The sequence below is a fragment of the Triturus cristatus genome, chromosome 11 (assembly GCF_964204655.1).
Source record: "Triturus cristatus chromosome 11, aTriCri1.1, whole genome shotgun sequence".
In the NCBI taxonomy this organism is placed as follows: Eukaryota; Metazoa; Chordata; class Amphibia; order Caudata; family Salamandridae; genus Triturus; species Triturus cristatus.
Window position 1 is genome coordinate 105835691 of NC_140594.1, and position 24364 is coordinate 105860054.

The following is a 24364-nucleotide window of genomic DNA, read 5'->3' on the forward strand; positions in this document are numbered from 1 at the left end:
CAATTGTCCCTGTCTTTAAGAAGGGGGATAGGGGTAGTCCCTCTTGTTATAGGACAATTTCATTAATTGACTCTATGGTCAAAATTGTGGGGAGAATTCTGTTGCAGAGATTGTCACACTGGGCGCTTGAAAACAACATCATGTCTATTTCCCAGTATGGCTTCTGCAGTGTCGTTCCACTATAACCCAGTGCCTTAATCTTTTCTTAATATTAAGTAAATACACTGTCGTTCAGAAGGGCACTGTCCATCTCGCCTTCATGGATCTGTCATCAGCCTTTGACTGTGTTAACAGGGGAAGGCTGTGGCAGTCCATGAGGGAGAAGGGTGTGAATAGTGGGATTGTTAATTTTTTGGTAGACCTACATAGTAACACTAGCGCTAATGTTAGGTACTCGTTGGATCTGTGTACCACTGGCAATTTTGACATTAAGAAGGGTGTGCGACAAGGCTGTATTCTTGCCCCCTTTCTTTTTAATTTTTATATTAACGAGCTAGATACCGTTTTACAAAAGGTACAGGCTGACTGTCCCAGAGTTGGTAGGCGGGGTATTCCTGTTCTTTTATATGCAGATGACGCGGTTTTAATTTCTAGAACCGAGAAGGGTCTCCAAGCCTTATTAAATGCTTTTAAATTGTTTATGACAGACAGAGACCTAATGGTCAACAATTCTAAATCATTTATTATGCAAGTGGGCCTACAGCCAAAAAGGAACTTTGTATTTAAATTAGACGATGTACCCATCCCCGTGACAAAATCGTTCTCGTATCTGGGGGTCCTTTTTGACACCAAACTAAGTTGGGGCCCCCATTTGGCTAAAAAGAAAGGGGAACTGGCAAGGGTTAATGCTACTATTTTTAACTTTGCAACAAAATTGGGGAACAAGCCCAACAATGCCATGATGAAACTTTATAATGCAAAGTCAGTGGCAACTGCTGTTTATGGCAGTGAATTATGGGGCTATGTGGCTGTCGAACAGCTACAGGTGGCTGAAAATGCTTTTATGAAGCGTCTTCTATGTGTTCCAATTGGCACATCTAACTTGGCAGTACATGAAGAATTGGGGGCACAATATTTATGTGACATATTCTCTCTACGCCCTTTGACTTGTTGGGTAAAACTGTGGTTGAATCAGAACATTCCACTAACCCATTTGATTGTGAAAGACCTCTTGTCCCATGATAAGGCAATGTGCACCCCCTGGTTAAAATATTTGAAATCCTGTTTTTCTCGACTTGGTTGTCTGGAGTTGTTTGAAAATCCTAGCGGGATTGTAAAAGGGGATGTGGCGGCAATTAAGCGTGTCTTTTATATGGGGAGAAGGGCTCAACGAGAGGGAGAGGAGCTCCTGAAACCCAGTATCAGGAAATATGTCATGTTAAAAACCTGTGAGACAATGGAGCCATATTTGATGGGCGTATTTAGTTCCCACGAGAAGTTCTTGCTGACAAGGTTTAGGTTAAATATCTTTCATCATCTGTTAATTAGACCCAAAAAAGATATTTTTAACAAGGCTGCAGCTCCCTGTGGCTGCGACGGAAAGTCTCCACAGGATATGCTGCATTTTATATTTTTATGTAAATTTTATGAATACCCGCGCAAACGCTATCTGGTAGCTCTTTTAAAGAAATTTAATTTTAACCAGATCAGACCAGCACTTATGTATCTACAACTTTTGCACAAAGACAGTGTTCTCCATGTAATTGAATTTTTAAAATTGTCTGTTAAATTGAGAAACTGTTTGGACCAATGAGGCTGTTTTGCGGCCTCATTTATCTCAGGAACCTACATGGACTATATTATGCCTTGCGCCATTTGCACTTTATTAATTATGTACTCACTGCACGGAATTTTAGATCTGCTTTTCTTAACTGTGATGTTTATATGTATAATTTTATGGTTTGAATCAAAACCGAAATAAAGTTTTATATTGATTGATTGATTGACCAAGTTCACCTGTTGTCAAACTCCAAACCCAGTTATGAGAACGAACTTACCCTGTCTAGTGTTTTACCATCAATATTTAAGGTACGGGTTTTTGTATTTCTAGGGTCACATACAATAGTAAATGTTTCCGTTAGGTTTGTCTCCAGGTCCAAATCTCTCATAAATCTAACATAGCTAAAAATAAGGCTCTTGAGGCCATTGGCCGTCCTTGCCAGGAGAACTGCGTCATCATATATAGAAGCGCGGTGTGAGAGGCTGGCCTGGCATATGCTGTCCACTAATGCAAGTGGGCACCTTGCACCAGTCCAGAAAACCCTTACGGTGATTTTAGAGGTCTCAGACAACCTTAGAAAGCTATCCAAGTGGTAGCTGTGGAGAGCAGCCTTCAGGCTTAGTCTTAGAAGAGTGTAAAGCAGCTTGTTTTTACCAGAATGCATTCTTATAGTATGGATTAAATGAAAGAGAACCACAGAAGGTATGTATAAAAATATGTATTTATTATATAATAATCTCTAGTATGTTTCAGGGCAAAGCACACAATACTTAAGCAATGAAATGACAGTAAATAGCACTAATGCACAGTGGGCCCCAGGGGGGACCAAACCATATATTACAAAAATGGTAATAGAACCACAACTCGAGTCAGGAAGATGTTGGGAGGACGTAGAATCACTGGGACCCCAAGGAACCACCCAAGGTGTGTAGATAGGGACCACACGGGTAATGGGTGCAGTGTGGGAACACGAATGCGTGCTCCGTACAACTCTATGCGAAAGTCACGGTTGGAGTTTTAGAGATTAGGGACCCTTTTTAGTGGACTACGAAGAAACCCCGTGGAAGACAGAAGGTTGGAGAGCCACCCCACCCGTGGATACTGCAGTACCTAAGTTACCTAACCCAGGGAAGCCTGGTGCATAGGTGTGAAGAGGCGTCGGAAACCGCCGTCGAACCCAATGGAGGAAGTTGAAGAAGAGCAGTTGCTGGAAGGGAAAGGAATGTCAGTTGGAATCCAAACGTGGATTCTTGTCGAAGAGTACCTGAAAGCAGAGGGGACAGAGTCTGGGTCACTTGAGAGTGACCAGGGGCTCGGTAGACAAATGCCCACCGATGTCGGGTGCTTTAGGATAGTTGACGGTGACCTTGACTCGGCAGCTGCGGGGACCAGGTGATGTTGAGGATGACCAGGAGCCAGATGTGAGCTGCCCCATGAAGGATGTCGAGTGCTGAGGGTTCGGTGTCCAGCAGGAGCACCAACAAGCCTTGACAACACCAACCCAAGCAGAAGGTCAAGGAAGTGTACGTTTCAGACCAGCAAGGTCCAGGAGACTCATCACAGCCAGGGGAGTTGGAGCATGCCTGGAGCAACCAGGGGAGCCCAGTTAAAGTAAAGTTGACCCTCAATAGGACCTATAGGCCGGAGTCACTGGAGTCGCGAGAGGACCTCAAGCAGCTTCACCAAACAACAGGCCACGGAGAAACCAGTGTGAAGTGGTTGAAGATCTTTGTGGAAAAGCTTGTCATAGGTCATGTTGCAGGGATTCTGCTTATGCACAGAACTATGCGCAGGAACCCAGGACCTCAGAGAATTGTGGTGTACCAAAAACTCCCCTCAGAACCCAGAACCCCTTATCCGACTAGCTTAGTGTCCCATTCGTTATCCGAGATCTAGCTCGGCGGTCCCAATGTATAGACAACCCAGATCAAGCAACTTAGAATATTCTCAGGAATGGTGGGAATCAGAAATACCTTTTCGTTATTATTCTCATATCAGTCCACAACAGAATAAACAGAGACACGGTTAAAGTTTAAAGAGTTTATTTTATAAACCTCGTGTCCTAAGATGCAGTACTTTGGCTAACATAAGCAGACAAATGGTTAAGATCAGAACAATCAGCATTGTTACAATGCGATAGAAAATGAAAGGAGCAATCATAATAAAATGACAGTGGAAATCAGCCACCCTCCTTTCGCTAGTAAACTAATAGTATTATTATTAGACTAATAGAAGGTCTCTAGGCTTGAATGGGGAACCCCATACCGTATAGATCAGCTTAGTGGAATCACATCACAGGATCAGCTAGGCTCTCTCCTGGGAACACTCTTCTGCCGACTGACTCTAAAACATGCTGCACTGCAATATTAAAAAGCACTCGTCTTTCAGGTATCTGCAGCTGTGTGCATGTTATGGCTAAATAATGGTACGATCAACCTGAACACAAAAACATGCACCGTCTAGTGACCCAGACTGGTTCTTTACACAATGTACAGACCTAGGTCGCTGCTCACTGTTAAGGATGTTAAATAACAGACAGTTCTCATGTGAAGCAAAGTCGAGTAAGCATTTCACAATTAATAACATGTGACAACAGTGTCGCGTGCAAAAGCAGCAAAAGCGGCAAGATGGCTTTCTAACATCTAACGCAGTTGTGCTAACCTAGCATTGTACATAGGGAGATAGGTATCATCACTACACCCCCCCATGATCGGACCACTAACCACTAGGGGCGCACATTCAAGAACGCAGAGTTCAAGTCTGATAGAACGGAACCAAGGACATGAACTGGAAGTCCATATAAGGTAAATGAAAAAGTTCGAAGAAAAAAGAAAAAAGAAAATGATGTTATAGGGAAAAAACCTCACAAACGGGAAATTTTTTTAACATCAATGGATGCACCATGAAAGGAAGAGGGCAAAAAGTCAATCCATCAAGGTGTAGGCACAATAAGTTGCAACAGCTTCCAAGAGGAAATCATTGGAACGTTCCGCAAAATTATCTGCCATCCAGTTAAGCAAAGGGAAGGAACACACGTGTTCCTCGACTAATGGAGCCTCAAGCACCATGCGCGGACAACAGGCGGGCACTTCAAGATAACTTTATTCCAAGAAGTCAGCAGCAGCCTCTCCGATGTCCCAATTTCCAAGGACTCCATGCGCAGCCGCACAGGCCATAATCCCGATTCCAGAACAGTCCAACTCATGAACCACTAAGGGGCTCATTAGCTGATCATAATCCGGGGCAGGAGACACCGAGGACGACAAGCACAAATCCAGAGCCCATTGGAATGGACAATCTAGGCAATGAAAGACAGGTTGCACACAAGTAAAGAAGGGAAACCGGAATGACAATCCATAGGCGCTGCTTAAGGTCGCCAACGGTAAAATGACATAGTATTCAAGCATCCGGTTACGCAGATGGTGCAGGCGGGGCATGCTGGCTTGGTACGCAAGTTGTGCAGCCATTGCGCAGCACACAAATCAAGAGAAGTACCCCAGCAACGAGGGCGAGAAGCAAAGGGAGACCTCTGAAGACGCTGGAAAAAATAGAATGAAGAAATGCGGGGATCACACCAAAAATAGTTTGAAAGGAGGTCACGAGGACGGAGCCCACAATTTAAAAAAAAATGAACCAAGCCACTTGTTGACGAGGCATTAAAGATAGTTTGAATCAGGGTTCCAAAATGAAGGGGGAGATCAGTATTCAAAAGGGCTTGTACTTCCGTGCGTGTGTTAGCTACATGAAGGACAAATGTTTCACGGGATAAAGTCAACGCAACTTCTTTCTGAGACAAAAGAGCCCTTATTCTGCTCATCTTGTTGAACTCTGCTTTCAAGGTTGGAATAGAAGGCTAGATCGAGACATCGAGCCGGCCATGCGGGGGTGGGAAAAGGACGTTATTGCAGCAAACTACTCGCTGTGATACAGTTACTATGTAAGGAATTCCCCCTAACATCCCACAGCAAGCTTCATTATTTAATATCAAATAACTACCGTTAGCAAGCAGCGTAAAGGACGGTGTTATAACTGGCACCGGAATCCCTTTCAGGATGCAAGCTAAATTAGGGGCATGTATATTACAAGCACCATGTAACTGAATGTGTCTACACACCACAGAGTGATCTGGAGTGGAAGTACACTCCTCCCCTTTCAAGTAAACCTCTGTACCGTCTCTCACACATCTATAAGTAAATGGGAGTGACAAAACTTCGTGCAGGAAGGGAGTACCAAGTTGTTCATATCTGCCAAGAGCATAATGTTTCATGCACAAACTAAACTTAAACAGTGGAAAAGGTAACGTGATCAGCCCGTGGATAAGCCACACGGCAGAATTCAATTCAGCAACAGAGAAAGGTAACGGTTCTAATTTCTCAATGTGCAGTAGTGAATAAGTAGCATCTTTCATGAACATAAACTGTTGTTTTGCAGTTAACCCCTTCGGTGCTCATGACGGAACGGTTCCGTCATGAGCCACGGTTGAGCTGTGCTCATGACGGAACCGTTCCGTCATGACCACGCCCGCGCAGAAAAGATCAGCACAGCAGGGGAATCCGTCCAGCATGGAAGGGGTTAAATTAAAAGGGCGGAACAATGATGAAACATTCATGTAATCCCAGGGGACTTTCCCTGCCTTTAACGTTTGCAAAGTCCACGCAAACTGCATAATAGAACGTAACTGATTTTGACCATGATACAATACAGACAAATCATCCTGCACAATGTCTAACACAGACGATACAATATTATCTAAGGTATAAATTCTGGAAGACAGGGTGTTAATGCTATTATCTATTACAGCCAATACCTTCTCCATATTGGCTTGGTCAATAGCTCGTAACCTGGACGCAGCCTCAATCTGTGACAGCTTCCAAACTTTGTTGTAAATAGCATACACCCATCTTTTGGACCTGCCTGTAACAGGACCCTTAACAAAATCATTCAAATCTATTTTGTCGTTTAATTTTGATAAATGCAGTTTAACAGACGCTAAAGTGGAATGTTGCAGCCAGGATTGGCATAACTTCCCCACGGAGTAGGTAGTTACACTATGAGAGGATTCAAAACGTGGGTCCACACGAACTTGTGTATACCCCTGTTCGAAACCAAGAAAACGATGTTGACAGACATCTGAACTCGTCTGCCATACCAACCACCCTTCCGGATTCAAATCAGTAATGTTGAAGGATGTGTTGGACACGTATGTCTGCAACGTAGAGAGGGGAAGATCTGTATGATTACCCCAACCAGGGTAAGCACCCAGATCCGGAATTGAGGGAGAATTTAATTTTTTAGTAGTACCCAATCCAAAACAGGTGGTCTGAAAAATTGAAGAATTTAAAAATAACATATGATTCGGGATAAGACAGACACGATGCACAGCTTCCGTTCCCTGTACCTGCCATGGTTTAGTACCCCAAAGGGACTTAAGATCGATAGTAGCTTTCCACAGATCATATCCTCCAATTGCCAACTCGTCCATAAAGGACTTGGAATACAACAATTTGGTGTGTGTCAGTCTAACTTTAGAAGCAGACTCAGGCGCTACCTTAAAATAAAAGGAGGCCGGATTTGACACACTGAAATCTGAAAAATAAGTGTATTTGTTCACCAATGTGGCTGAGCTACCCAGCCTAGGGGCGGGACAATGTTCCCATTGCGTGTAATTTACAAAATTTCTAAACGTATTTGCTTTGTGCAGGAAGTGTGTGCCATAATGTTGATAGCAGAATTGCTCATCAAAATTTGCAGTATCTAAATACAAATCCTCAGCATCAAATGCAGCATAATATTTCAAATCAGAAAACAGTGCTTCAATGGCTTTGACATCCCAATCATCTGAGTGGATGTTCTGTTTAACCACATCACCCATAGAAACACGAAATACATTAGGCACATTAATCACTTCAGTGGGGCCATGAATTTGAAATTTAACAGCATCCCAAGCATTTCCATCACGTACAGGCCAGGCGGTAATGTTCACAAATGTCTGGTCCCTTTTCATGATATGTGATGAGGAGTGAGGGGCCAAAGTTCCATCAATTAAACGAATTGTAGATCTTTCTTTCAGGTAGTGTCCATTGATAAGTCTAAAAAACACTACCACAAAGCCAATGGACATAAACAAAAAAACAGATATGAGCACCAGCCAAATGTAAGTCCAAGGTGGAATTAAAAAATGTCTTTTGAACCAGGCAACAAAAATGGAAACTTTTGACGGGGCAATAGAAGTCATGGAATTATTGTCAAAGGAAGAATGTGACTGGTTAATTGCGGTTGATTGTAAAAGAGGCACCGGGACTTCTGTAGGATAAGCATACTCAGGATCTTCAGGCAGACCACCAGCCGTTGGTGGCAGTAAAGGACCAGTAACTGAATGCATCTCGACGGCAACATCAGGCAAGGTGTTAGAAGCTGGGGCCACAACAGAATTTCTCAGCATCGAAGGGCAAGAAACCGCTGGTGTCATACTAAGAAGTATCGGCCACTCGCTGTAGCTTGACATTGTCAATAGAGATGTACCTGTTATCCTTGCGACCAGGAAGTGGAGGTAAAATGACTGTACGTGTACCCTGTACTCCAAGCACTGGAACTGGTGCACGATAAGAGGGGCCGAACTCCTTCTTGTTCTCCACCTTCTCACGGACCAGGTCACCAACTCGAGGTAGCCAGCCGACTACCGGAATCTGAAGTGCAGCATCAGGTGTTGAGGGTACGTGTTCCTTCGCTAGAGTGTCTCTGGCTTCTTGAAGATTCTGCAATACAGCACAGTGATCATCTAGGTCAAAGGGTGCCGCCGACGCCGCCATGTCTAGACCATCAAGGTCCGGGACAAACATTTGTATGCCAAAGAGCATCATGTATGGGGTCCGCCCACCCAGAGACCTTCTAGGGAGATTATTAAGTGCACGTTGGACGTCATACAAGTGGGCTAGCCAGTTCCGACCAGTACCTAAAACCCTGGCTGTCAAAGATTGCTTTAAGTCACGGTTCATTCGCTCCACCACACTATTGCCCTCAGGCCGGTATGGAGACGAAAATTTGACTTGGACCCCCAAATTTCTCATGGCTTCTTTGTACGCCTTAGAGGCGAACGCAGGGCCGTGATCAGAATGAAAGGTACCACACGCAAAACTTCCAACAAAGACACGCAAATCCTTGATGACAGTACGGGCATCAGCACTCCTTTGTGGCCACACCCCCAGAAAACGTGTGCACGAATCCACTGCAACTAAGATGTACTTGTACGCAGTATCAGAGGTAAATGGACCGCAATGATCTAAATAAACAAGTGGTTTATTAGATATATACAACTGCGTCTGTGGTGGACGCGCCGCAGAGGAAGGTTTTATCTGCTGGCAAATGTCACAATTAAGAACATCGGCGTGTGCTTGTTTGTACAAGCCGAACCACCAGTAACGCTGCTGTAATAAAGATACCGTAGCCGAAACGCCGGCATGCGCGGACGCAATGTCCTAGTGGGCTGCTGATATCAAAGATGGTCTGCAGTCCGCGTTGGGAATCAATCTGTCACCAACGTCGTTAATCCTCACTAACGAGACGTTATCAGGACTTAAGTGATAATGGTAACGAGAAGGGAAACCTTTCGGATAACCTTTTCCCGTCTCTGTAGCAGCAACCGCTGCCAAGATGTCATCATCGATCTTACTTTTGGATCTTGTAACTGCTGCTACTAAGTATGTCGCCACTGCGGTTTTTGCTGCCTCGTCAGCCAAACTGTTACTGACAGCATGGACGCCAACACGTTGGTGACCAAGAGTGTGAATTACATTCACGAGAGGCAGACGTTCTTTAAGATCTGCCACTCGAACCCAAAGCAGTTTATGCTTAATCGTGCTACCTTTGGAATCATGGTAGCCATTTTGAGACCAAAAATGAAGATCGTCGTTGTATGCATGGACACAATAAAACGAGTCACTTACTATAAGAGTCGTGACCCGAGGATCAGCAAACTCCAGTGCAAGCACCAGAGCACGAAGCTCCGCCAACTGCGCGGTACAATCACCCAATGACTGTGTATGCACAGCATCGGATTGGAATTCACCATTTACGAATGTACCAACCACAATTGCGCAAGCCGCTGAATAGGCGTGCTTTGATCCAGTTGCGGGTTGCGCAGACCCGTCAGTGTAAATGACACAATGGTAATCCTCGAGCGGGCGCAAAGACAGAAGAGCCGGATGAACGAATTCATATTTCAAGAACTCCTGAGTCTGAAATGCTGCGTCAAAGATATATGTGACGTCCGGCGAAGCCAAGGAAGTAGCCCATTGTATCCACCTTGGATGCAAACCCTTAGAATTTGGTACACTAGCTTTCGTCACTGCCTCGAGGGCAGGATATGGTGTTACCACCAGCATACGTTTCCCTTGTGATAGCGCTCGTTCTTTCAGGATCGCCATCTGAACTGCCGTCAGTACTTTTTCGACAGCGGAAAAGCGCAGCTCAGCCGAAGTGTACAGGTGTGATTTGTATGCAATGGGTACGGTGTCGCCCTCATTGAACGTTAAGTAAGTGAAACCCACTGCGCCCGGTACAATTCTAATGAACAGGTTAGTGTGATTATCACGCGTTTGTAAGTATTTGGAAGCAAGAAGGTCAGCTTGCAATAACTGTAATGCAGCTGAATGCTCCGGCAGCCAGCAAGATTTGGAAAAAGTAGGTTGTACCAAGGCATAAAGTGGCTTGATACGCTGGGCATAGTCAGGAATATACGTTCAACCGAAATTCAGAAAGCCCAGCAGGGATTGTAATTTTTTCAGTGTAGTAGGAGCACGGAGGCGTGCGCATTTCTCAAGGAAGTGCGGAGCCAATCCTCGACCTTCATTGTTGAGTTCGTACCCCAAGAACAACACTGTATACTCGGCAATGTGGGACTTCGCAAAGTTAAACTTGTAACCGTAATCAGCAAACATAGTTATTATGTTATCCACACGAGCAAGGTGTGGAAGCAACTCGTCGTCCGTTAGATAGATGTCATCGACATACGAGTACGCCTCCGGGTCTACCATCTCTAAGAGAGAGACCACTCGAGCAGCAAAGACCCCAGGACTGTTTTTATAGCCCATTGGGAGCCTTTTGAATTGTTTTTGAATGCCACCCGAGGTGAACGCTGTCCACTCATAACTGAGAGGGGCCAGGTTATGACTATAAAAGCCATTGGAAATGTCAAGTGTGGTTTTAAACCGTTTTCTCACGAGACTATCGACGAGAGCCGAACCATGGGTATTTTGCACCGCGCACGTCCGGCAGTGTGAGTTTAAGTGCCGGTAATCCAAAACTAGGCGGTACGATCCGTCAGGCTTCGTCACAGTGAATAAAGATTATTCATAGGTGACACACATGTTTCAATTACTCCCTGATATTCCAATTGTTCAAGGATGAAAGCGACGTCAGGTCGTGCCTCACGACGCATGGGATATTGGGGTTGTGGCTGGGGCGTGGACCGCAACGGAATCTCATGGTTGGGAGAAAATTTATCCCAGCCGACCTGATTACGATACAACGCAGGCGCAAGCACCTGCGCCCACTCCCCGGCCAACCTTGTAGAATGTTCCGTCGGCACTGAGTGCCCAAAGGACGGGAGGATCACGACCTCCCCTCGAGGGCCAATCAGCCTCCGCCAAAAGAATATCATAGGTGGAGGTCAGATTATCCCAAAAAACCACTCTAATTTTGCGTTGTATGTCACCCTCAATTAAAAGGACAATTTCAAACAGTCTTTCAGGGGGAGCTACGCGGGTATCAGCAGTTTCAACACTCACAAATGTATCAGTTGCTGTCACCTCCAGATATGGACGCAGTGCTTGCCGCACTACTGTAACTTCCGCCGCGCTGTCTAGCAGCGTTAGCGCCCATGTCAGGTTCAGAAGCTGTGTCCGTACCATCTGAGGCATACCTCGCCGTTAGCGCAGCAACTTTCTTTTTCTGAAACGGGGGCCATTGACGTGCAGACTCGTCCTGCTTGCCTTTACCGTCGGTCTGGCGAGGTTGCTCACGACCTTGAGCACCCCTTCCTTTCCCACGGTCTCCGCCACCGGATTGTGAAGCCGATGTTTCCTGTGAAGAACGAGGAGAGCGTTGTTCAGAAACCTGAAATCTATCAGGTGACTTAATACGAGAACGATCGCGCAGATCATACATGCGGTCACTGGTCGACCGATCGGGTGAGGCAGAACGAGAACCCAGTTTCTGTTGCTGTTTCCCCTGTTTTTTCGCTCTCCTACTTTGCTTCGGAAAGTTGGGTTTTTCGTATTTAGTAGACGAACTCACCTTAGTTTGTTGTACTACATCAGGAATGATCACGGTGGGTTTCACACCCAAGGCGCTACGGCCCACCATTCTGTAGGCTTTCGCAATAATTTTTGCGAATTCCCTGGGCCTGTCGTTCACATCCACAAGTTCCAGCATATTACCAACTTGGAACTGCATGGCATCTCCTTTGAGGTTGCCCATCACCATGGAACAAACCACATCGAAGCTGTCGACAAGCCTCATCCCCAATTCAATAGCTGCCTCCGCACCATGGTTCTCTTGAACCTTCTTGATGACGGAGGATAGTACAGCCATAGACGGAGTGCCATAGCTCTTCGAATAGGTCGCCGCAAAGACCTTTCCCCAGTTGTCACAATCGGCCATATCCGGGACCAGGTCTTTAGGAAAAGTAATAGTGAGTATCCTGTGCTTCTCCACAGGAGTAGTATTTGGAAAAACTGCTTCCAGTTGATCAAATTTCTCAGCAAGCCAATAAGGAAATTCATCCTTACTGGTGGGGTGCTTGCCAACCACCGAATTAACCATAACAGGACTAATAACCACTGCGTGGTGTTCTGTAGGTTGTCCCGCAACAGCAGGTGCCCCCGCCTGCACGGTGCGTGACACGTACTGCACCAGAGCCCTATGCACTGTAATAAGGGCAGTGTGGAGTACATGCAACTCAGCCACCGTCAGATAGCGGGGATGAGGCGTAAATCCGGCTAGCACCGGCCATGTGGCCCCTGCAATAGACAATGGGCCCATTCTCGCCGGTGTAACCGCATGGGGAAGGGCGCCATTAAACCAAATAGTATGCTGCCAGGCAGAGATTGGAATTTCTTGTGTCCTATATGGGGTATAGACCGCAGGAAGCTGAGTGGGAGTATAGGTGTGAAACGTATCATCGTCATCCACCGCCAGAAAAGTCACCCATGAGTAGAACAACTCATACGGGTATGACGCATCAGCACTGACCACAAAAATAACAGCCATCCCTTCATCCGGCACCCCATACGTCGTCAAATGACGGCGCAGAGGTACACAACTATGCGCGGCTATGTCACCGCCATCAGGACACACTAAAGCGTAACAACGATATCAAGTGTAGCACTGGGGTTCAGGAAAACTAACCTTTTTAATGATCAAGCTTGAAGGAACCTATTAGTCGAAACCTAGGTAGGTTAAACCGTCACTCCCGTCAACCGGAAACCAGAGTGAGGGTGTTGTGGACTAATATAAGCACTACTAAGGCATCTCAAATAATAGACCAAACGTTAGGTGCGCCATGTTGCAGGGATTCTGCTTATGCACAGAACTATGCGCAGGAACCCAGGACCTCAGAGAATTGTGGTGTACCAAAAACTCCCCTCAGAACCCAGAACCCCTTATCCGACTAGCTTAGTGTCCCATTCGTTATCCGAGATCTAGCTCGGCGGTCGCAATGTATAGACAACCCAGAACAAGCGACTTAGAATATTCTCAGGAATGGTGGGAATCAGAAATACCTTTTCGTTATTATTCTCATATCAATCCACAACAGAATAAACAGAGACACGGTTAAAGTTTAAAGAGTTTATTTTATAAACCTCGTGTTCTAAGATGCAGTACTTTGGCTAACATAAGCAGACAAATGGTTAAGATCAGAACCATCAGCATTGTTACAATACCATAGAAAATGAAAGGAGCAATCATAATAAAATGACAGTGGAAATCAGCCACCCTCCTTTCGCTAGTAAACTAATAGTATTATTATTAGACTAATAGAAGGTCTCTAGGCTTGAATGGGGAACCCCATACCGTATAGATCAGCTTAGTGGAATCACATCACAGGATCAGCTAGGCTCTCTCCTGGGAACACTCTTCTGCCGACTGACTCTAAAACATGCTGCACTGCAATATTAAAAAGCACTCGTCTTTCAGGTATCTGCAGCTGTGTGCATGTTATGGCTAAATAGTGGTACGATCAACCTGAACACAAAAACATGCACCGTCTAGTGACCCAGACTGGTTCTCTACACAATGTACAGACCAAGGTCGCTGCTTACTGTTAAGGATGTTAAACAACAGACAGTTCTCATGTGAAGCAAAGTCGAGTAAGCATTTCTCAATTAATAACATGGGACAACAGTGTCGCGTGCAAAAGCAGCAAAGCGGCAAGATGGCTTTCTAACATCTAACGCAGTTGTGCTAACCTAGCATTGTACATAGGGAGATAGGTATCATCACTACAGTCAGGGCTACTCAATCAATCAATCAGGGAATTGTAAGCGCGCTACTCACCCATGAGCCAGGTCTTGAGGGTCTGATGTCTGCCGGTAGCTCATTCCAGGTCTTGGCTGCAATGTGAGAGAAGAATCTTCCGCCTGCTCTGGCTTTGTTGATGCACGGGGTTTCGGCCACTGCGAGGTTGGAAGCTCGGAGGTTTCTTTTAGGTACGTGGAAGTTGATTCTATCAATGAGGTATTTGAGTCTGTTGTTGTGTAGGCATTTGTAGGTGTGAGTGAGGATTTTGAAAGTGACTCTTTCTCTACGGGGAGCCAATGGAGACTTCGTAGGTGTTGGCTGATGTGTTTGTGTCGGGGAATGCCGAGGATGAGTGTGGCGGCGGTGTTCTGTATTGTCTGGAGTTTGTGGAGTAGGGACTTGTTGATGCTGACATAGAGTGCGTTTCCATAGTCCAGTCTGCTGGTGATGAGTGCGTGGGTGACTGTCTTCCTTGACTCAGAAGTGATCCCCTTGAAGGTCTTGTGGAAGATGAGGAGGGTGTTGAAGCAGCTGGAGGTGACCGCGTTGACCTGTCGGTTCATGATGAGTTGATTACGATGCCAAGGTTCTTGGCATGGTCTGATGGGGTAGGTGGGCTTCTGAGGGCAGTCAGCCACCAGGTGCTGTCCCATGCAGAAGAGGTGGTACAGAGGACGAGGACTTCTGTCTTCTCAGCGTTGAGCTTCAGGCAGCTGTTGGTCATCCAGACTGCAACGTCTTGCATTCCTTTCTGGAAGTTGAGTTTGGCAGTGATGGGGTCTTTGGTGAGGGAGAGGATGAGCTGGGTGTCATCGTCGTAGTATACAATGTTGAGGTCATGTAGTCGGACGATGGCTATGAGGGGGGCCATGTAGATGAAGAAGAGGGTGGGGCTCAGTGATGAACCCTGTGGGACTCTTCAGGTGATTTTTTTGGGGTCGGAGAGACAGGGTGGGAGTCTGATCCTTTGGCTTCTTCTGGTGAGGAATGATCAGATCCAGTCCAGGGCTGTTCCTTGTATGCCTGCATCATGTAGTCTGGCGACTAGTGTGCGGTGGGAGACGGTGTCAAAGGCCACTGATAGGTCAAGTAGGATGAGGGCTGTGGAGTGGCCTTGGTGCAGGTGGATGCGGATGTCGTCTGTGGTGGCGAGTGGGGCAATCTCTGTGCTGTGGTTGCTTTGGAATCCGGATTGGGATGGGTCGAGGACAGCGTTCTCTTAAATGAATCATGTCAGTTTCCTGTTGACTGTTTTCTCTGCAACTGCGAAGGGGAGGAGTGAGATGGGCCGATAGTTCTTGAGGTCGTGGGGTCAACTGTGGGCTTCTTGAGCAGGGGTTTGACTTATGCGCGCTTCCTGTCGTCTTGGAAGGTGCCTGTTTTGAAGGTGGTGTTGATGGTGGATTGTAGTTCGGGTGCGATGGCGGCCACGGCTCTGTGGTAAATTTGAGGGGGGCAGGGGTCAGTGGGGGCCCCCCGAGTGGATGCTTTTCATGGTTGAGCCGGTGTCTTCGGCCGTGATCGGTGTCCAGTTGGAGATGGGTGATTGGCTGGTGTTTCTGGGGAGGGGGGGGGGCGCCTGGTAGACGGTCAATGAAGTTGTCGAAGAGGTTTTTGATCTTGAGGTGTAAATAGGTTCCAAGCTTGTCGAAGAGGTCTTGGGATGGGGTGATATCTGTGGCTTCGCTGCGTGGGTTGGTGAATTCTTGAATGACACTGAAAAGTTCCTTCGAGTTGGTGGAGTTGGCCAGGATTTTGTTGTGGATGAAGTTCTTCTTGGTGGCTCTGATCTGGTTGTGGTAGTCCGTCATGGCGTCCTTGTAGGTGGTGTGGTTTTCGGTTGTCTTGGTGTTTCTCCAGTTCTTCTCCAGGCATCTGCAGGTGCGTCTGGCTTCTTGGAGAGCGGTGGTGAACGAGGCGGCTTTCCTGGGGCGTTGTCTGTCGGGTTTGCGTAGCGGGGCAAGCTCGTTTGCGCAGTTGGAGATTCAGGTATGGAGTTCTCTGTCTGCGTCGTTTGTGTTGTTTGCATCGGGTGCCCAGGTGTAGTTGTCTCGGGTGAGGGTGGAGTTAAGTTGCTCGTTGGTAACCTTGCTCCAGTTCCTTCGTGGTGGGCATAGGGCTGGTTTGGGTGCCTTGGGTTTGTTGATGGCGAAGTGTACGCAGTGGTGGTCAGTCCATGGCGGCAGCGTTGTGTTGTTGAAATGTATGCTGTTTCCTGCCGCGAAGATGGGGTCGAGGGTGTGTCCTGCTCTGTGGGTCGGTGTGTTGACAAGTTGTTTAAGTCCGATGCCGGCGAGGTTGTCACCATGGATAGTGGAGTTAGGGTCGCTGGGGTTGTCGAGGTGGAAGTTCAGGTCTCCAATGAGTATGTGGTTTGTTGAGGCGATGGCGTGGGGTGCGATGAAGTCGGTGATGGTGGTGGCGAAGGGTGTTCGGGGGCCGGGGGGTCTGTAGATGAGGGTTCCTCGGAGTGTGGCTTTGTAGGGGGTTTGGATCTGAAAGTGCAGGTGTTCGGCAGAGGAGAAGGTTTCGTTGGAGGTGGTGAGGTGGAGGGTGCTCTTGTGGGTGATGGAGAGGCCCCCTCCTGGGTGGTTGGGGCGGTCTTTCCTCTGGATCTTGTATCCGTCTGGGATGGCGGTGCTTATGTCGGGGCGGAAGATGCGTTGGTCCAGGTCTCTGTGAAGAAGGCGATGTCGGGTGAGAGAGAGTCGAGTAGGTTCCAGATTTTTATGGCGTGTTTGTGTACGAAGTGTTCGTTGAGGAGGATGCATTTTAGGGTGTCACCGGCGCTGGCGTCGGCGGTGTTGGAGGCCGGGGTGGCGGTGAGGGTCTGGCGGAAGTGGAGGCAAGAGAACTGGCCGTGGGTCGTGTTCCAGGGTTAATTGCGAGGAGGGTGGTGGTGTCGTAGCGATGGGTAGTGGTAAGTCCAGGGTTCCTGGCGCTGGCCGTGGTCGGGTTGTGTATGGGCGCAGACGGGCTTGCCTTTGGCGCATCGGCCACCATTACGTAGGGGCAACAGAGCCCAATGCACTTGTTAAGGAATTGCCAACAAGCACATGCACTTGCAAAAGTACATGGTGCACAGGGTTTCGGGTATTGCAGCCCCCACGAGGTAACCTGACCTCAAACTCAGTGAGAGGGCAGCTTGGACCTTGAGGGATGCACAAACCCACCTTCTGTGTTGCTGAGCCTCTCGGAGTCCATAGGAGCTCAGGATCAGCAGACCGGTCAGCAGTGTTGCGGTGCCTGTGAATGCAGGGGAGTTACTCCTTCACTCCAAGGTAGATTGTCTTCAGGTGTCTTGGATGCCCCACAGGTCCAACAGGGATCCTGTATGGTGCACAGTCACAGACGATGCAGCAACATGAGAGCGAGACAAAGTCCGGCCCAAACGAAGTCCAGCGAAGTCCAGAGTGCCCAGACGGTCGAAGTGCAGTGGTTTCAGTTGTAAATCTTGTCCATGATGAATCTAAGGCCCTACAACCAGGTAAGCTCTTAAGTACCCACGGGAGAGGGTTGGGAAGATTCAAGGGACCCTCAAAAGGGATGGTCTGGACAGGGGAGGTTACTCCCAAGTCCTTTGGCTTCCGCGACAGAGCGGGAGCCAACGCTCCCAGGACTGGTTTGAACTGGACTATGCATAGGGACACCAAATGTGCCCGTCATGCAGAGTTTCAGTCGCTGGCAAGTGCACCCACCCAGCCCTAACCCAGCCCTAATACACTAAATCCTGTCTGGGAGTTGGTCACACCTCCCTGTGACAGGATGCCTATTGTTCTGCCTTCCCATGCTATAGCTTGGCAGAAGGGCAGAAATGTGTCTCTGGTCGGCAGCAACCATTTTGTGCTGTCCAGAGCTAGAAGGCTGGTAACGGGAACACCAGGGACCTCACAAAGCACGCTTCTGAGGGGTGGAATCATACCTCCCACAGCGGTTACCAGTGTGGGAGGTCTGATTCCAACATGTATGACACCAAACACGATAGGGTTTGTTTTAGCCGTTTTAGAGTTGGTCATCACGCTGTCCCGTAATGCCCCTCTATAGTAAAATATGGCTGCTTCACTGTCAATCCGGGCGAATGGATTGCATAGGCTGCAGGGGCACTCTCTCACTTAGAACCAAGCACCCTGCCCTCTATATTGTAAAGGCCTGCTATATGGGTAACGTATAGGTTTTAAGTGCAGTGACCCTTAGATATAGTAAACCTATGTTTTATGGTTGTGGTGCATGCACCAACTTACACAGGCTGCAACGGCAGGTCTGTAGTTCCATTTTGCATGGCCTCTCATGGGTGGGATAATAGATGCTTCAGCCCATGGGAGGCCTCTGGGGTACCTATGCCCTGGGTACATGTTTACCATGTACTAGGGACTGATAAAGGTACCCCAGTATCCAATCTAGAGTGCACCTAAGTAGATAACATAACAGTTTAGGGAGAAAGCAGATAGACTGGGGTCCTGAATATTAGGATCCCAGTCGGACAAGTCAAATACAGTGTTACATCAAGCAAAAAGTGGGGGTAACCATAAGAAGCAGATCCTAATTTACTACACGCAGGCACGGCCTTTTGCTCCGCATATGGAACATTTTCCCAGACGGATATAAGTTTCCTCTCCAGATCTTTTGTATAGAGAAAAAGAGAATCGCAGCAAGGACACCTCCCTGGAGCTCCCCCCGCTTGACTCTGGAAGGTTCTGTGCCTTCACCAGCGTTACCAAACCTTACAGAGCCTGTCATTTGAACTCTGTCTTTGAAGGAACAGCGAATGTGAAAAGAGAAGAGCAGGATTTAAAAGCCGGTTTACAGAAAGCGAGTACTGGTGTCAGAATACAGTAAATAAGGTATGGGCCACAGACGGGGCGAACTCAAGCTGGACTGCCTAAAACAAATAAAGCCAACAAATAGAAAGCAAGCAAATGTGAGTTACAAAACACAAAGCCAATGGTAGGCAATAGGCAGAATGCTTTCCCAGGGAAGCTTTCCGAATTTGTGAAAGAGAGCTTGTAGTGGAATACATGGCCAACAACAACTGTTTGATAGAAATTGCTTGAGCCAAAGGGTGAAGTGTGCAGATCTTTAGCTGTTGCACGATATAAAATCATTACTTTGACACGGGAAACAGTAATCTACTAAGATCACGTTCAGGCGATGTAATAAGATTACTTGCACTGACCTAACGACTGCTCTGGGCCACTCTCCCCCAACTTTGAACAGCAACAACGAGGTGGCAGCTACTCAGTTCAATGACTGGATTTTGGGAGCAATTAATCATGTTGCTCCCCTTCAGGTTGCTACACGTAATAGACGCCCACCGGGTGCCCCCTGGTATGGACCAGAGCTTAAAAAGTTGAAGGTAGAGTGTAGAAGGCGCGAACGACAATGGAGAGTGGAATATAGTAGGGTTAGTAAGGCAGCCTATAATGATGCCCTGAACAAATACAAGCAGTCTATTCTGAGCACCAAAAAAGCCTATTTTACTCGGAAAATTTCGATTGCTGGCAACTCTGCCAAAGAACTTTTCAAATCGGTGTCTTTCCTGGCCAAACCCCAGCAGGCCAATTTGTTTAGTCCCGACCAGGCTGTTTGTGATCAGCTGGTTGCCTTCTTCCAAAACAAGGTGCTGACAATCTATGATGACTTGGCCAATTCACCAAGTTCAATATCTGCGTCTTGTAAGCAGCCGATACCATGCACGGAGGAGAACCTGGCGTGCAGTCTCACCTCCTTTGGTCCTCTGTCTAAAGAGGAGGTACGGGATCTGTTAAGATCTATAAAATCAGGCTCAGCTACCGATCCTTGTCCTCCGCACATCATGCATCTGGTGGCTGAAAAGATTGCTCCCACCCTCACATCCCTGATCAATCAGGTACTGGCAGCGGGGACCTATCCAGCTACCTGGAAGACGGCCAGTATCAAGCCTCTTCTTAAAAAAGCTTCTTTGGAGCCGTCAGAGTTTAAAAATGATCGACCCATTTCGGGCCTACCACTGATAGCTAAAGTTACGGAGAGGGCTATAAATTTAAGTCTGACTGACCACCTAGATAAACATGGTCTGCTTGATCGGTCCCAGCATGGCTTTCGGCCTAAACACTCCACTGAATCGGCCCTAATAACGGTAGCGTAGGGTATTCGGTCAGTAGTTGATGGAGGATGGAGGGCAATTCTTGTCCTCCTTGACCTATCTGCCGCTTTCGATACCGTCAATCATGCGGTATTGGTACAGCGATTAAAAGAGGTAGGGATTACGGAGCGGGCCTTGGCCCTCCTCTCCTCGTTCTTGGATGATAGAAAGCAAAGCCTAAACTGGTCGGGCCTACACTCAGCTAATTTTACTTTGCCGTGTGGCGTCCCACAGGGTTCTGCTCTCTCCCAGACCCTCTTTAATGTATATGTCAGGCCATTAGCCAGAGTAGTTAGGAAACATGGCTTTACTCTTGTGTCTTACGCTGATGATTCACAATTGGTGATATCAGTAACGGACAATCCTGAGTTAATAGCGGCCAAATTTCATGCATGTCTAACGGATGTGATGGAATGGATGCGCCAGAGTTTCCTAAAAATAAATACAGAGAAAATAGAAGTCATGGAGTTTGGTAAGGGTCCTCCGCTGTGGAACACTCTGTGGTGGTCACCTGAGGCTGGGCAATGTCCCTTACCGGTCACTAAGGTGAGGAACCTGGGGGTGATTTTTGATGATAAACTGAATATGTCAGCTCAGGTCAACAGTTTAACCTCCTCATGTTTTCTTCTGCTCAAAACACTGCGTAAAATCTTCCCCTTCATCCCGCAGGCGTTGCAGAATACGGTGATGGCCGCTCTCTTTATGTCCAGACTGGACTATTGTAACGCTATGTTCCTGGGTATTGATAAATACCAGGTTGGCAAGATCCAGTCTCTGCAAAACGCGGCGGTCCGTGTCATTCTGAATTTACTTAGGGGACATCTCACTTCTAAGGGAAGAAGATCATTACATTGGCTCCCGGTTCAGCAGAGAATTTAGTTTAAGGCACTCTGTCTGGTACACCGGGCACGATTCGGCGTGGGTGCAACTGACAGAAGAGATAGGTTTAGGCATTATACCCCTTCTCGTGATCTACGTTTAGCCAGTCTTGGCCTCATCTGCACCTCCAGATTCAGACTAGCAAGATGGGACGGTCGCTCATTTGCCAACTGTGCAATCAAACTATGGAATAAGCTACCAGTGGGTATGCGACTCCAACAGAATTACATATATTTCAGGAAGGCCCTGAAGTCTCAGCTGTTTAATATCCATTAGTACTGTTCCTCCATCACCGATCACACACACTTTAGTGCCAAGACGCCGCCTGGCATTCAAGCGCTCTACAAGCTTCTTTATACTTATACTTATACTTTACAACTCGGCCGGAACCACACATTACCTTTACAACACATCCAATACAATACATGTGTCTTTACCACACTTTTTTTTTTACCATGAATATGCCTTTACCACGCATGTCTCTACCATGAAAATGTAAGTATTTTACAGGTAAGTATAAACCTTTTATATATATATATATACTTACATTTTTGTGGTAGACACATTCGTGGTAAAGGCATATGTGTGGTAAAATAAAATTATGGTAAAGATGCATGCGTTGTAATGGATGTGTTGCAAAGGCATGTGTGGTATAGGCATGCGTGGTTCCATCATAGAACCCTTTGATACTGTTGTTTAAACGTGAATTAGTTTATTGGTTCTTTTTTTTTTTAAACCACCACAACACAAAAAACGTCAATGCTTTTGTGCACAAATTTTCACCAGCAATCAAATTACAGATAACATAAACTAAAACTATCTAAATACAATTAAAGCGTATTCCAGGGTTAATAAAATCATTCAAACTCAGTGGCCCCTGAAAACAATAGCTAAAAACTAAGGGGTATATTTACAAGGGGATAGCGCCACTAGGATGTCACTTTTAGTGACGTTCTGGTGACGCTATGCCCTTCTCCATATTTTTAAAGCGGCATTAAGCCACCTCTTGTGGCTTAACACTGCCTTATGAATACGTTCCCTTTACACGCATCACTTAGCGTGAAAGGGGCGTCAAAGGGTGTTGCTGTGGGTGTTCCACTGCAACACCCATTGCTATTGACACTGCCTCAGTTGTAGAAGGATGTGTAAATCTGAGGCAGCGCCAAAAACTAATGCCATGCAGGAGGAGGTGTTAGAATGGCGAAATGAGGAGAAATACTGTTATTTCTCCTCGTTTTTGCTTTTTCCATGTGTGCTGCATTCTGCAGCACACGTAGAAAGAGCAAAACACCATTAATGATTGTTTATGTGCAGGAATGTGTCCCTGCCTGCACATAAACATTCATTATATAATGACGATTTGCTACTTCTATGTGTGCTGCATTCTGTAGCACACATAGAAGTAACAAATCACCATTATAGATTGTTTATGTGCAGGAATGGACACCTTCCTACGCATAAACAATCATTCCATGCAATGCAAGCGCCCTTGCAGTATGGTGCAAGAGTGCCCGGGTTGGTGCTAGACAGCTAATTTTAATGCATGCACTAGGGAAACATAGGGGTGCGCCATATTGTTGTAAATTCAGGGCATCCCTGTGTTTTGGAAAGTCAGAGCGCGGCACTGCCAAATTTGGCGCAGCTCCGCACTCTGACATTTCATTGTAAATATGCCCCTAAGTTAGCAAAGTGACTGAACAAACACAACTAAAAAAAATTGTCTATAGAAATTAAAGCGTATGTATCACTTTTATTTTTGGCTAGAATTTTTAATGCTATGGAAAGACTTTCCATATGCACATAGATGGTATTTCCCCCTGCTTTGAACCAAACATCAGCTACCTCCTTAGAAGTTCTAATGTTAGTGTTGGTATGGAAAAGTTTCCTGCGTGGTAATGGACGTGCATCTTTGCCCTAAGTACCCCAGCTGCTTGACTATCTGGATCCCTGGTACCGAATTTTGGTCATAGGCGAATACGGATAATGCGTGTGTGTGCATCTTGACCTAAGCTTATCTCATGGTGATGTGGTCTTGTTAGACCGGGTGGGATGCACCAAGCACTGTCCCCTTTACCTGGAGTTAAGTGACACAAGCACGGTGGTGGCAGCATATCTGTTTTCTGTTTCATAGGAATCAGTAGTGTGAACAGGTCTTTCTACCTGCATCACTGGAGTGGTGCCCACCAGTCCACTTGGGTAAAGTTCCATGGCTGTGTATTTAACTCACCCTTGGTCTGCATGGATTGTGCATAGCACTAAACAGCACTTGATACTTCTGTGTGTGTGTGCTGAGATTTATGTGTGAATGTGGATGGTACATAACATGTATGCCTGTGGGTTGCATTTTAGAAGTTGAGGGTCTTGAGAGGCTAGTGGAAGTTAGGACTGCAACCCCTAGACAAGAGGTGTGCATTGCTGATATTCCTAATGGCTAGGATGGGAACACACACACTGGGGGCAGAGAGCAGAGTATCTGCTGTGCACTTCAAAGCTCTCTTTGATTCCAGTGGGAGTTACTGGTCAGTGGGGCCTGGGCTCATTGTCAGGGAGATGAGGGGACTGATAGGGCTGGCACTGTCGACCAGGGAATCTTGATAGAGAGGAAGGTTTAGGCCCTTTGTGAAGAAGAGACATCGGACGTCTGGTGGCAGGTAAGTTTATTCCAAAATAATAGAAGCAGACACGGAAACAGCCGCTCAGCAACACCAGCTCCAACTCTCACACCACAAATTCTCATGATACCCTCCAACATTCTAAATTCCACAACCCTCCATAACATAGGCCGTGTCTGGTGGCTTAGCAGACTAAAGTGTCCACTGTAGGGGCCTGTGTTTGACCTAATGGCCACAGGTTTAAATCCCGGAGGGTCCACTCAGCCTTTCATCCTTCTGAGGTCGATAAAATGAGTACCATGGAGTTGGGTAACAATAAACATCTGTTATTCAGCGCCAAGATACCCTTGGGTGAATGTGCGCTTTTACAAATGCATGCTATGTTATGTTAAGTTATAAGGTGCAGAATACAGCACCTTCTCAGCTTTATGAGGCATCATTCACTGGAGGCTGACAGCTAGATATGATCCCCGGTCACTCCCTTGGCATGTGTTGTGGGTCATTCAGAATTAA

At 46.7% G+C, this 24364-nt stretch overlaps 1 protein-coding gene across 1 annotated transcript in view; it reads right to left on the bottom strand.

Annotated features, from left to right (window-relative positions):
* Positions 1-20212, bottom strand: part of LOC146783426 (uncharacterized) — an 86810-nt gene extending 66598 nt beyond the window's left edge. The window contains exons 1-2 of the mRNA XM_085632833.1: positions 20135-20212; positions 9274-10353 (exon numbers count right to left, since the gene is read on the bottom strand). Coding sequence (XP_085488959.1) covers positions 9274-10353; positions 20135-20212 — 1158 coding nt within the window. The remainder of the gene's footprint in view (positions 1-9273; positions 10354-20134) is intronic.
* Between the last annotated feature and the right edge of the window lie 4152 nt (positions 20213-24364).